Below are 13208 nucleotides of genomic sequence, written 5' to 3' on the forward strand. Positions count from 1 at the left end.
TCTTCTATTGCTCCAAACTTGTGTCTCCTAAATTCTTGACATTTAGGACCAGAAGCACACCAATTAACCATAGGCCTGAGCTGATGAAGATACAAGCCTTACCTCCTCTTACCCTTCCACTTCCCACCATCCAATATTTCTGGGTACAGGGGAGATGGACCATCACAGATGATCACTGTCACTTTTGGGACTTCTGGAAAAAAAAAAAACAGTAAGGATTAGGGTCCTGGGCAGGAGCTTTCTCAAACTTCCCCCAGAGAGAGTTTAATACTAGTCACTGTTTGTCAGCTTGCCCAAAGGGTATCCAAAGCACAGCAGAGAATGAATAGTCAGAGATTGTACCCTGAAAGTTCCGAGGGCCTTTGTAAATTTTCTGACCAATACTTAGTAATGAGATCTTGTTTGTGGTATTGAGAAGTGAAATTCTGCCTTACCCAAGCTACACCCTCCCCCCCTAAAAAAAATCCTGGAATACCCGACTCTCAGCCTGACTAGCTAATGCAACATTTCCTGCTGGTGAAGCACTTCTCTTCTATCATATCCTTGTTTAAGTCACTCACTATTCCAATGTGTATATCTGGTTTCTCCTGCCTAGGTAATAAGTAAGCTGCTGGAGGTAATGGCATAAGTATGACATGTCTGAATCTTTGTCTCCATGTCAGGGCTCAATGAATGCTTGGGGGTTGATTGTTGATTGAAAGCAGCCCAAAGGTGTGCTATTTTGTGAGCCTAGGAAGAGCAAACCAAAGATGCCTGAAAGATATTTAATCATTGTTTTCTCTACAATTTCAAACTGCTGTCTAATTTGTAGTAAACCCATGTTTTACTAATTAGCAAGAGGAGTCATGACAAGAATCATGAACTTTTCTATAAAATAGCATTTCTATTTTTAATAGCATGTCAGGTCATTAGAAACAGGCTGTATATTCATCACTCCGGCAGCAGAAAAATAATCAAAGTTCTATTACTTGCTGAAAATAAATACAATCATGGGCAATTTCACAACCAAAACTGATTCCCCAAATCAAAGCATTTGAAGAAGTTATGTATTTTTAGATTTGCTAATTATACCCAAGTCTTTCCCCTAAATCTGTTTTCGAATGAAGGTAACAATATTGTCAGTACAAAGATATTTTCTAACATTCATGACACTTTGTTCACCATTTATGTTAGTCTTTACTCATTTACTTGTTTATCTTCCCCTACAAAAATAGTACACATAAAGCCCAATGAGGAACAATGGATGTAGGATTTCATCAGGGCAAAATTTCACAGGCAGGGGATTGACTCTGACACAGATATCCAAAGGCCTAAGGGCCTACCTACTTATTATGTTATGTAAGATGTCAGAGGAGTCTAAGAGCTTTATACCAGTAGCTGGCACCTGTGCTTCAGTCTGTTTATTACTTAGTATTAATCTTGCTTAGAAGATTTAATGTGGTACCTTTCATGGGGCAGACATAGTAGGTGGGACCATGATGGGCTGAGAGGTGAGTAGGGAGGTTAGAAAAAGAATGAGGTTAAGATATTGTGCTAGAAAATTTATAGACCTCATCTAATTTAAGCCCTGCTTGAACTCTATGATGAATGTACTATTATTACTTCCCCAAGTCTCACATCTAGGAACCTGTCACATTTCTTTTAAGAGCTGAGATCTGAACCCAGCTCTGCTGTGTCCAAAGCCCACTGTACCATACATACTCATAAGGGCAATGGGGAATTAGATGTATGGTATTGAAACTGAGGAGCTTCTCTTTCTTTCTCATTGGAGAGGTCCAATTGTCTTCACTTATTTATGTATACATATATTTATTGTTTGAAGAGGTAATATATTCTCTCAGTACAAGATTTGAAAGCTATAAAAAGGTATAAGGTAAAAAGTAAATCTCCCTTTTTTTCTTGCTCCCAGATATCCAGTTACCCATCCTGAAGGCAACCCTTGATACCAGATGCTTGTATATCCTTCCAGAACGTTCATCTCTTCACTCATTTCTACCCAAGGCCAAATGTGATCATCCTGCCTGGCTGAGAAGCTTAGGTGGCAATATTTAAGATGGGATTAAGAAGGCCAACAATCGTGCTGGCACACACACACACAAAAAAGCCAAAATTAATCTTTAATGCTCATTCTGTTGCCTTTGGGTGATTCTTCTTTTCTCCATTCCCCTACTATCTTGCTTACTCTGACCTGTTCTTTCCTCTAAGGGAAAACCACCAGGTTCAGACAGCTCCTGTTCTGTTACATTCCTCAGGGCGCTGCTTGCTGTTCCTTCACAGGTTGTCTTGGCTGAGAAATTCATCCCCACCAAGGAATTCATGGGTATCTGTAAATTGATGAGCCGCGCTTTTCACAAAACATGTTTATATTTTAATGAGGGGCTTCAATCAAAAGAATGACTTGAATAATGAGGATTTCAGGTGCTTTATCATGAGAAGCCAACAGAATAGCAAGTTTTGTGTGTGTGTTATATTTTTTTCTCCCCCAAAAGGTATGACCTTGTGGTTCTTTCTATTTACTTCCTCTGAGGGTGTCAAGTCAACTTGGTATATGAAAACTTTGACCACCTGAAATTAGTTGACTCTTAGGGTAATAAGGACCATGATCTTGATTTATTTTTTTACTTACAGAATGTAGACACTTAGAGTTTTCAAAACAAAATCTCCAATGCTGTAGACATTTCTCCCCTATGACCTTAAATCTTATTTTAAAAAGAAACAACTATAACAATAAATAGGAGAATTATTCCGACTTTAATATTCACTAAATGCTATCTCATTCTGCCCTTTCCAAAATAATATTTAAAATACGAAGTTGGAGCAGATGGCTTCACAAATTAAACATTTTCCCCAATATGGGGGTTTGGGAGAGGCAGGTATCTCTACTGGGATTTATTAAAGAAATCTTCGTTTGTGAATATAATTCATTTTGATTTCCACAGGTAATTTTCTTCTGACACAATTAGGTACAACATCACAACTCAAGGGAGAGAAACAGTAGGGATCTTCATCAAAGTCATCTACATTAACAAAAAAGAGAACATTTTTAGCCATGACATTAAGGAATTTGCATAGAGTAGATGCACCATCATCTAACTGGAAGCACAGAACACAGTCATCACATCAACTTGAGTTCTTAAGTTCTTGCTCACTTTACCTTTCTCTTCATTTTAGGCCTTTAGACCAATCCATTCTCTATACTTTACCTCCCAACAACTATTTCCATCTCAACATATGCCTCTCTACCTAGAAATTTGGCTTCCTATGGAAGAAGGTAAGCATCTAAGAGTGTTGTGCAGCTCAGCAGGTATTCTTGGTATAGTGTAATGAGCACTATCCTGAGAGCCAGGAGACCTGAATTCTTGCCTCAGTTCTCTGCTGATGTGCTAAGTGACTGTCCATGAAGCATTTTTCTTTTCCTGCTTAAGTTTCCTCATCTGTAAAATGAGAGGATTGTACTAAACAAAGTCTAAGGTTCCTTCTGGTTTTAACAATCTGAGAAAATTGTTTTCAATTACCTAATTTTTTTGACTTTCAGTCTCTTCTTTCCTCTATTAGTCTAATAACCTACCAGATTTGTACATACTAAGTTCACTAGGTGCTTCTATACATACTTTCTGAGCCACGAATGAGCTCAGGTATGCATGTATTTATATATGTATGTATGTATGTATGTATGTATGTATGTATGTATGTATGTATATGTGCTTTTAATTTTGAGGAAGAAGTATTTCCTACAACCACCTATGTGGCCTCACATTAATGCAATATCTCTGGAATATAAGTGTAGACAACATATTTGTTTCTCTCACCATTTGGGGAGCTTATTTCTGAAGGCATGCCTTGCACAGAACCTAAAGATTTGAAAGTAGAACTAGTTGCAGTTGACTTGAGGGATGGCATCAACAATTTGTGCTTGAAGGTTTTCTTCAGCCTTTCTTGTTTATACCCAACATTTAGCCTACATCTGCTGCTCCCAACTGAAATGACACCAAAATATTAAAAACATAAAACTAATGAAATTGTACATTTCAGTTGGGTAAATTATACCTCAAAATCCTGTTTTAAAAGTATAAAATCCAATGTATAGAGTATTTGTTCTGGTACCTCAGGGAGACAGATTTTCTACAAAGTTGTAAGAAAGTTAAGTTTAAAGTGTAATGTGTTGTACAGGCAGAGCCAATTCACTTACCAAGGATGCTTGCTTTCCTTGGAGTCTGGCACAGGAACCAGCAGGTTTCTGACATGCCCAGCAAAAAGGAATGGAATCTCTGTGCTACTTATAGAATCTTTGAATTCAAGCACTGCCTTCCCTAAAGGAGCTTGGTATTGAGACTGAGTGAAGCTGCCTGAGTTGGATGGAAGAGCATTTTAATACACAGTAAGTCAGTTTGCCCAGACTGGAGATATTCCCAGAAGCAACATCAGAGTTCACTACATTTCCCACTGTGCAGGAAAGGTCATCAGCTCATCCAGGCAGACCAGTAGCCAGGCATCTTAGGGATGCTGACAAGTTCTCTCCACCTGTACCATCACTTCTTGCTTCCTGCATCTACTCAACCCACTTTTGGCTATGAGCCAGAAAGTCTCTGTAATGTAGTGCCTGGAACACAGTAGGCACTTAATCAATGTTCTTTTAATTGAATTGAGACTCAGGTGACCGCAAGGACAAGCAACCCAAGGAATCTGGGCCAAAAGGGAAGCTTCACTAAGTTAAAATATGACCCAAATCACATCCTTCACTTGACTTCATTCATCTCAGCACAAAAGTATAAATCATTTTCATGACATGGAAACAGCCTTCATTTTGATACTGATGTTATATGAACTGAAGCAAGGAGACAAGTTATTCTGATTAGTTTTATAAAACTTGTAAGCTTCAATACCTTACCCAAACTGGCATCTTACCAGAAAAGTTATCCATTCGCAACCACCTGCAATAGAAGTGTATCTGCCACTGTTCCCGCATACTCTCCTTCATCATGCAGTGGAACACAAAAATGAGGAATCCTATGCCAGGAGAAGAAGGTCAGTTTTTTCTAGCTTATTTCACTAGCTGTCACCAATGCCCAGACTCCAGTCTACTCTTGTCACCATAAATACTTCTTCTAAGGAACCCCAAATCATTATTGGCTTTCTGAGCTCATCTTTCTAATGTCCCTTCCAAAGGCAGTGAGGGCAAAAAGGTCTGTATCAAGACTTTATGTCAACCAGTTTTCCCCTAGGGCTGCTGTCCATCCGAGAGCTTGAGAGATCAGGCCTACAATGATAGCTAGCCTCTGAGATGGCTCACAATGATCTACATATTCTGGCATTCATATCCTTGTATAGTCTGTTCCCACACTGTACCAATAGTACATGGCAGAAGCGATGGCATGTCACTTCCGAGATTAGGTTATAAAAGACACTGTGGCGCTCTCTCTCTCTCTCTCTCTCTCTCTCTCTCTCTCTCTCTTTGCCTCTCATCACTCACTTTGAAGGAAGCCAAATTTAAGTCTTGAGAACACCCTGACAAGTCTGTGGAGAGGCCCACATGTGAGGAACTGAGGCTTTCAGTCTACAGGCATGTGGGCAAGCCTTCCCAGAAGCAGATTCTACAGAACTAGTCAAGTCTTTAAATGACTGTAGCCATGGCTGACAGATTGACTGCAACTTTACAAGAGTCCCTGGGCCAGAATCACCCAGCTAAGCTCCTGAATTCCTGACCCTCAGAAACTGTGTAAGATAATGAACATTTGTTGTTTTAGGTTGCTAAAATTTGGGAGTAATTTGTTACACAATAAATAACCAATGCACATGCTCTTTGGCACAGTTACACTGTATGGAAACAACAGATTTGGTGTCCTCATTTTCCACTGCCAGCACTGATTTTGTCCTACAAGTGGGATAGAGTTGCTGAAGGTATCTACCAGCAATATTGGCCATTTCTCATCCCACCCTCTAAAATATCTCCTTGGGAGATAAAAGTAGTACTCAAGATGATACTGATTACAATGCCCTTAAAGGCCAATTGGATTTCCTAAAGTTTGGAAGTGGAATGGGCAGAAATAACTCCTGTCAACAGCTTGACTTTTATTTATGGTCCATGCTAAAAATCTTTTTTATCCACAAAGCCTTTCTAGATGCCCCAAACTGAAACTCATCTTTCACACTTCTGAACTCCCATAGTGCCTCGTTCCTTGTAATATTTGCTATTTGGCCATATTATCTCCAGGAATTGTCCGTCTCTCCACTAACTGTAATGTCTTTGAGGGCTAAGGTATCTTTCCTTTTCATCTTTATATCACTTCTCCGTTTGCCTCTAGTACTATGGGTGGCAGTTCAATAGATATTTGTTGACTTGAACCCCAAGTCACTTGATGGGCAAACTCTCAGAGCCTTCTGAAACCTTACTAATACCTTCTTGGATCAAAATATATATATTTTTTGTCCCAAGCGTGGTTTGGAAACCTTTGTTTTCTATAAAAGGTTCAGCTTGCCTTCTCATTGGCCAGTTGTCCAGAAAGTAAATAATTAGTGATGGATAAAAGTGGTCTTAACTCATTGCAAGCCGAGCACAAGTCAATAGTAAATGTCCTCAAAGCTTATTTCAGCTAGGGCATTTGGGAATAAAGAATTTTGATTGAGGCCGGTGAGAGACTCCTGCCATCTAGCCTGGTTTACTCCTTCCTCTACTAGCACCATGCTCCATTTAGGAGGCTTTATTTTAAGAGGATGATGACAAATGGAAGTATTCAAGAATACTTTGAGGAAATAAAAATAGGGGTGGACTTGAGGAAATGGCGAAAGAGCTGGGGTGTTTTGTTTGGGTAAGAGAAAGCCTGGAGTGGGGAATATAGGGTGGGGAGAGATAGAAGTTATATTCACAGATCTAAAAGGGCTATCATGAAAAGGACAAATTAGGCTTGTTCTTTGTGGTGGACAGGTTTGAACTAAAAGCAATGAGAGGAAGCTTCAAAACAACCACGTAGTAACAAATCACAGCTAGTCTTTACTAAGCAATGACTAGACCATGTCTCATTTTTATAGGTGAGAGATATCAGAGTACAAGAAGTCTAGTAAACCTGACCCAGTCACAGAGTTAACATTGAGCTGGCAGTGTCTGGACTGAACACAGGCAGTCTAGCTGCAGAGCCCAAGGGCTTAACCACTGTAACATATTACCTTCAGGAAAGGATAACTTAGATAAGATTCAGAGCTGAGTAGAAGCTACAGTGGCAAACATATTACAATATGTAAATGTATTTAATCAACATGTGTACACCTTAAATTTACACAATGTTATATGTCAAATACATTTTAATTTTAAAAAAAGGAGAGAAGTTAAATGTTCTGCTCTATGGAATGGTGAGCTCTCTGTCTCTGGAAAGTTTCAGGTAGAGGCATGTGACTTCCTGTCACTTAATGGCAAATAGGATAGGGAAGCTCTTGGTTCCCTGGCCCCAGCCATGAGACTCTCTGATTCCAGGTGGGAGGCAGCAATCTGGAGGCTAAATGAAATGACAAGTCTCTCCTCCTCCCCCAAGGGCTTTGTCTCCATTTGTAACCAAACAATTGTGGTGATGAATCCAGCATCCTTTTCTGAGCAGCAGCCACCTGGATGGTGGTGCAGCAGCAACCTGATGAGAACAAACCCTAGTCTCAGAGCAGGTAAAACTCCTCTAGCTTCAGAACAAACAAGAGGCAACAGTGACAGCAAGCACCTATTACTGTTCTGATTTCCTGCATGGAGTTTAGTAATCTTCAGACTTAAAGGTTATTCTGTGAATTCCAATGAGCTGCCTGCCAGCTCTCCTCTGCCTGACAATCTTCCTTTTTCTTTCTAATAACAGATTGATCTGCTTACTCACCAGAGCATAGGCTTGAAGGAAGATGTCAGGTTTTTGTCACCTGCATTTTTATTTGGGAATCCTTCCTTCGGAAATGGTTCATCATAAGCATAATTTTTTTTTCACATCTGACCACAGGGCAAACCCCTTCAGCCAGAATTGCAAACTTGCCATCTGTCTTTTCAATGGCTAATTTGTTCACTTGCTTCACTGCGTTCTTCTTGTTTTGAATATTTGGAGTGTGTTAGACTTGAGTTTGAAACTCAGGGCTCTGAAAACACCCTTGCTTCAAATGGCACATTCTTATAGGCAGGACTAGGAACTGGTGCTTGACTGACAGAGACAGCTTGGCTCTGTTGATGTTGGATCTTTAGGACTTTGGTTTTAGTCCTCAGGAGATCCCCAATTGGATTTTGCTTCTACCCAAGTAGGCTTCCTGCCTAGATACTACTTTCTCTTCCACCATAGGAGTGGAGCACTTCCTACTTGAAAACACCCTCCCCAATTTAAGCTTTAAACTACTTTTCTTTCTGGTTCTTTTGTTAGCTTTTCATTTAACCCCTCTTTCCATAAGATGAGTACATTTTTCCTTTGAATGAAGGACACAGAGAGAGAAGCATGGAGTTATTGTTGAGGAAGAAATCTGCATAGACACCTGGTTCCTAATCCACTTCTGTGGACATTCTATACCAAGGCTGGTTAGTTCTTAAAGCATCATGATACCAAGACCAGGTTATCTCAGTGTAGGCTGGGTAGTTCTGTCACTCTAGAGGTAAAGTGTAGAATCATCACCAGAGCCTCAGTCAAAAATCAAGGATACTATCAAGTGCTGGTAGCCTCAAAGGGAACCAAGTGAGAGTTGGGTGGAGAGCTCACAAAAATTCTGTCCTTACTACCAGAAGGAATAAAAATGGCATGTGAAGGAAGAACAACACATTTTGTGTTTCTTCACAATTCAATCAGAATATAGCTATGTAAGGTTAATGTGATCTGGTGGGACAGAAGGTCTCAGGTGATATTTCATTGCTCCAAAAGGAAATGGTTTCTTTTATTTTTATTTCTTTTTAAAAAAATATTTTGGTATATTCTTTACAGAATTCCAATGGATAACTCAAGTTTTTCTTTTGTGTTTATAGCTATTCCTTGATATACTGCAGAAGCATTTTTTTAAATACCTATAGCACTTGGTCTTCCTAAGTGGTCTCTCATCCAAGTACTAACCAGGCCCGACCCTGCTTAGCTTCTGAGATCAGATGAGATCGGGCATGTTCAGGGTGGCATGGCCATAGACAGGAAATGGTTTCTTAAATTATAAAACATGATACCAAAAACTATGCCTTGGCTACTGCTGGAGAATCATCTACCCTTTGGTGCAGACAAAAAAAGCAAGTAGCAATTGGACAGGAAAAAAATGGCATTAAGCAGATTTCCAGCAAAAAGTGTTTTGGGGGTTTACAGAAGCTTTTTGAGCATTACAATGTTGAAGTAAATTGCAAAATGAAATTTACTATCTTACTTATGACTAAAGGCAGAAACTGGAAAATTCCCTGCATTATATTGGCTGTCTGGGTTAACTTACACAGAACACAATTTTATATCAAAATATGGTTATCATCAGGCTGCCCCAGAACATGGCCTTGTTGTCATTGCTCCAGATATCAGCCCTTGTGGTTGCAACAGTAAAGGAGGAGATGAGAGCTAGGACTTTGGCACTGTTGCTAGGTTTTATGTGGATGCCACTGAAGATCCTTGGAAGACTAACTACAGAATGTACTTACATAACAGAGGATCTTCCCCAACTCCTAAGTGCCAATTTTCCAGTAGACCCCCAAAGATATCTATTTTGGGCCACTCCATGTGAGCCATGGAGCTCTGATTTATGCTTTAAAGAATCCCGGAAAATACAAACCTGTTTCAGCATTTGCTTCAATTTGCAATCCAGCATTCTATCCTTGAGGCAAAAAGGCCTTTAGTGGATATTTGGGAACAGATCAAAGTAAATGGAAGGCTTATAATGTCACCCATCTTGGGAAGTCCTATCCAGGTTCCCAACTGGATATACTAATTGATCAAAGAAAAGATGACTAGTTTCTTTCAGATGGACAGTTACTACCTGATAACTTTATAGCTGCCTGCGCAGAAAAGAAAACCCCTGTCGTTTTTAGGTTACAAGAGTGTTATGATCATAGCTACCACTTCATTGCAACTTTTTATTACTGATCACATCAGACATCATGCAAAATACCTGAATGCATCGATTATTTTGGATAAGAGAATCTCTTCAGGCTTATAAAAATCTTAGTAAACAGAATTGCAGGGGAAAATATTTTAAAGCATTGTATATCATAATGCTAAAAATATTTCATTCTAGGGAATTGGACTCACCTTCTGAATAAATATATGAAACGTGAAAAAACTATGCCTCCTTCTAGATTGTTCCCCCATCTCCCTGTAGCACCTTGCAAATGCCTGGCATATAACTACATACCAATTCATATTTTCCAAGGTTCCTCAGGAGTTAACAACCATAATGATAAATTGTTCTAAAGTTTTTTAATACTGAGTTAAAACAAATTTTAAAGGTATTTTTTTCCAACAGAATCTCTCAGAGCTTTCACCATGCTAATATATAGTGTGCTATTTCAAGAATGGGGAAATGTAGTTTGCCACATTTCCCAAACTTCTTTGACAACAGAACCCTTTTTTTGCTGGAGAATCCTATGGGAACACCAATGGACTATGTCCTGGTAAAGGGGTTTATTGAATGAATAGTTAATAGTAGTAAGGACTGCTCAAGTCAACTTATAGCCTGCCCCAGTAGCCCAAGTCAACTTGGCCAAACTTGAGGATAAGAACATGGGGTAGAGTTTGAAACTCCCTGGAATCATTCTGTATGCCTCTTCATTCCAATATTTTAATAGGTAAAATCAGATTAAAATGAACATCAACAATTACTCAGAGGCATATTAACCAGACCCCTAGCTTTTACTTCTCATTTCATCTTTGGCCTACTACTTAATCACTTAATTATCATTTACTCCTTTCACCAGAAAATAGGAAGGAGATTAAAGAGCTATAGAGCCATTAGTTTAGGATTATCTAATTCAAGCATTTGTAGTGACTTTTTCAAAATTGATTTGTAGCAGACCAAGACTAGAAATTTGGCCTCTTGCCTTGGCATACTGCTCTTTGCTCTTCACCTTCATTCCTCTGTGACTCTACAATTTCCTAGCCTCGCTCCTTTCCACAATCTTAGGAAATCTGATGTAGCCATAGTCTATCGGGTCAAAAGTTTAATATTTCTACTTTCCAGTAATTGCAACTGGATTGTGCACTTCAAAATATCAACACAAGTGTGAATCCATACACTTTTGAGCATAAAGTATTGATTCAATACTGTAAGTATTGCCAATTAGTGTTTGATATAGACATTGCTAACTAGCTGGAGCTGGGTTAGCTATCTAGGCTTCTCTCTGCAACCCTGACCAAGAGAGACTGGGCTCATCTAATGAATCCTTAAGATCTAGCTAATGTTTCCAATGGCTTCTTGTCAACTCATTGACAGCTGAGACCTCTTAGAGTATCTTTCCCTCCTTTGAATCCCTTAAAAATTAGATTATTTACCAAAGAAGCAAAAGCTTTGGTGATGGTCTAGCTAGCCACAGAAAGTACAAAGAAGCAACAATTACCTTGTAAAGTGTTAAGTATGGCAAAAAGATACAAAAAAGGGATCTTCACAGGTCCTCAGGCAAAAAAGGCAAACCCCCAGGTGAAGCCAAGTAAGAACGTCAGGCTTATTGTGCCTTTGAGGCCATGGAGGATCATCTTCTGTCGAGTCTTTGGGATTTGAGATTTCATGGAATTCAGTTGAGCAAGAACAGTGCAGAACATGGAGAAATTCATGAGAAATATGAGGCAAAAATAAGCTACAACTGAGATGTAAAAGAGAGAATCATCTTTAATCCAACAACTGTAAGAGATAAAACAGAGAAGACCTTTGTGAGATACAGAAACATAAACTCACATTTTTCAGTAAGACTCTGAAGATCCACTAGTTGATTTCATTTCACTTGAGAACACCTAGAACTAGAGAGATGAGCCAACTTGACAGACCTCACTCATACTCACAGGAACAGAGCTAGGACTAGAATCTCAATCTCCTGAGCCCCAGTTCAGACTTCTTTTCATTGTCAAGTCAGAAATCCCAGAGGATATTTCTGCCCTACATGTGCAGAAACCTCTCAGTTCAAGTCCTTAGGAGGCTATTCTCTTCCTCAACAGCATAAAAACAAATTATGTATTTCCTCCCAAAGTGGCCTCATCACCTTACACCTAAGCTTTATTTGCAGGATAAATTTTGCTTTGTATGATAAATATCACAGCAAAATGACATCATCAATGACTGTTTTTTCTGGATGTTATATCAAACAATGATGAGATTATCAGAGTTAATGAAAATGCAACAAAAAGGACAGCTCTAGTTGTTCTGTTTTAAAATAGGATGTATATTTTAAACCTCCCACCATAGCTACAGGTTTGGATTACAGAACTCAACACTGGCCACTGGGGTGATTATTGGCTCTAACATTTCTATTAAAGAAGAAATATGTGGTGATTCATAAGAACAGATACTTAATCTAATAACATTTACAATTACTGGTAGTATTACCTCTGATTTTTCAATGTAAGCAAGCTTCATTAATTTAACTGTGTGTCAGCTTAGCTGAGACCTCTTTTCCAGAACCAAGAAAACCTCGTGTGGTCATATCATTCATGTTGGTGTAGATACTTTTATATATGTGTGAGTTTGTGTGTCTGTGTGTGAGTGTCTTAGGAGGCAGTGGGGAGAAAAAGACATTTAATCTCCCTAATTGAGTCTAGTACTTAGGGTTCCTTGAATATCATCTTCAGACTTAAAGGAGGCTATAGAAAACTTAAAAAGAGGCAGCACTATATGTTTGGATAGAAAAATCATCTCCAAGACATATTGTTAAGTACCAAAGAGTGTATATTTACCATTTGGATAACGAAGTGTGGAATTGAAGATCTATACAGATTTGATCATTGGTAATAAGAGCTGAATCAAGGGAGAGAAACTGGGTAACTGGGGGTTGGGAGTCAGGCTTACTTTTAATCCTCTACTCTGTTATACATTTGAATTTTGTACTATGTGCATTTATTACTTCTTCAAAATATAATTTAAAAAAAACTCTTAGAGCAGTCTACCTCTTACTAACCACTTCTCATATGAAAGGGCTGTTTTCAGGGGGCATGGAGTTGGTTTTGTTCTAGTTTTGCTTTTGCTTTTTGAAGAATAATAACTATTGGATAGATAATGAGAAACACTCTAAGTCACAAAACATGCAAGGAGGGAAGATGGAG

General features: G+C 38.9%; 1 protein-coding gene and 2 pseudogenes across 1 annotated transcript in view; 1 reads left to right on the top strand and 2 right to left on the bottom strand.

The window, feature by feature from the left end:
• Window positions 1–2892: 2892 nt before the first annotated feature.
• Window positions 2893–13208, bottom strand: part of ADGRG4 (adhesion G protein-coupled receptor G4) — an 85190-nt gene continuing 74874 nt past the window's right edge. The window contains 4 exon segments of the mRNA XM_015598753.1: window positions 2893–3017; window positions 3810–3977; window positions 4906–5007; window positions 11516–11796. Of these exon segments, the coding sequence (XP_015454239.1) occupies window positions 2893–3017; window positions 3810–3977; window positions 4906–5007; window positions 11516–11796 (676 nt within the window).
• LOC102886459 lies at window positions 7560–10119 on the top strand (annotated as a pseudogene).
• On the bottom strand, window positions 8999–9117 carry LOC112472889 (annotated as a pseudogene).

This window comes from Pteropus alecto, unplaced genomic scaffold (assembly GCF_000325575.1).
Source record: "Pteropus alecto unplaced genomic scaffold, ASM32557v1 scaffold139, whole genome shotgun sequence".
NCBI classification, from domain to species: Eukaryota; Metazoa; Chordata; class Mammalia; order Chiroptera; family Pteropodidae; genus Pteropus; species Pteropus alecto.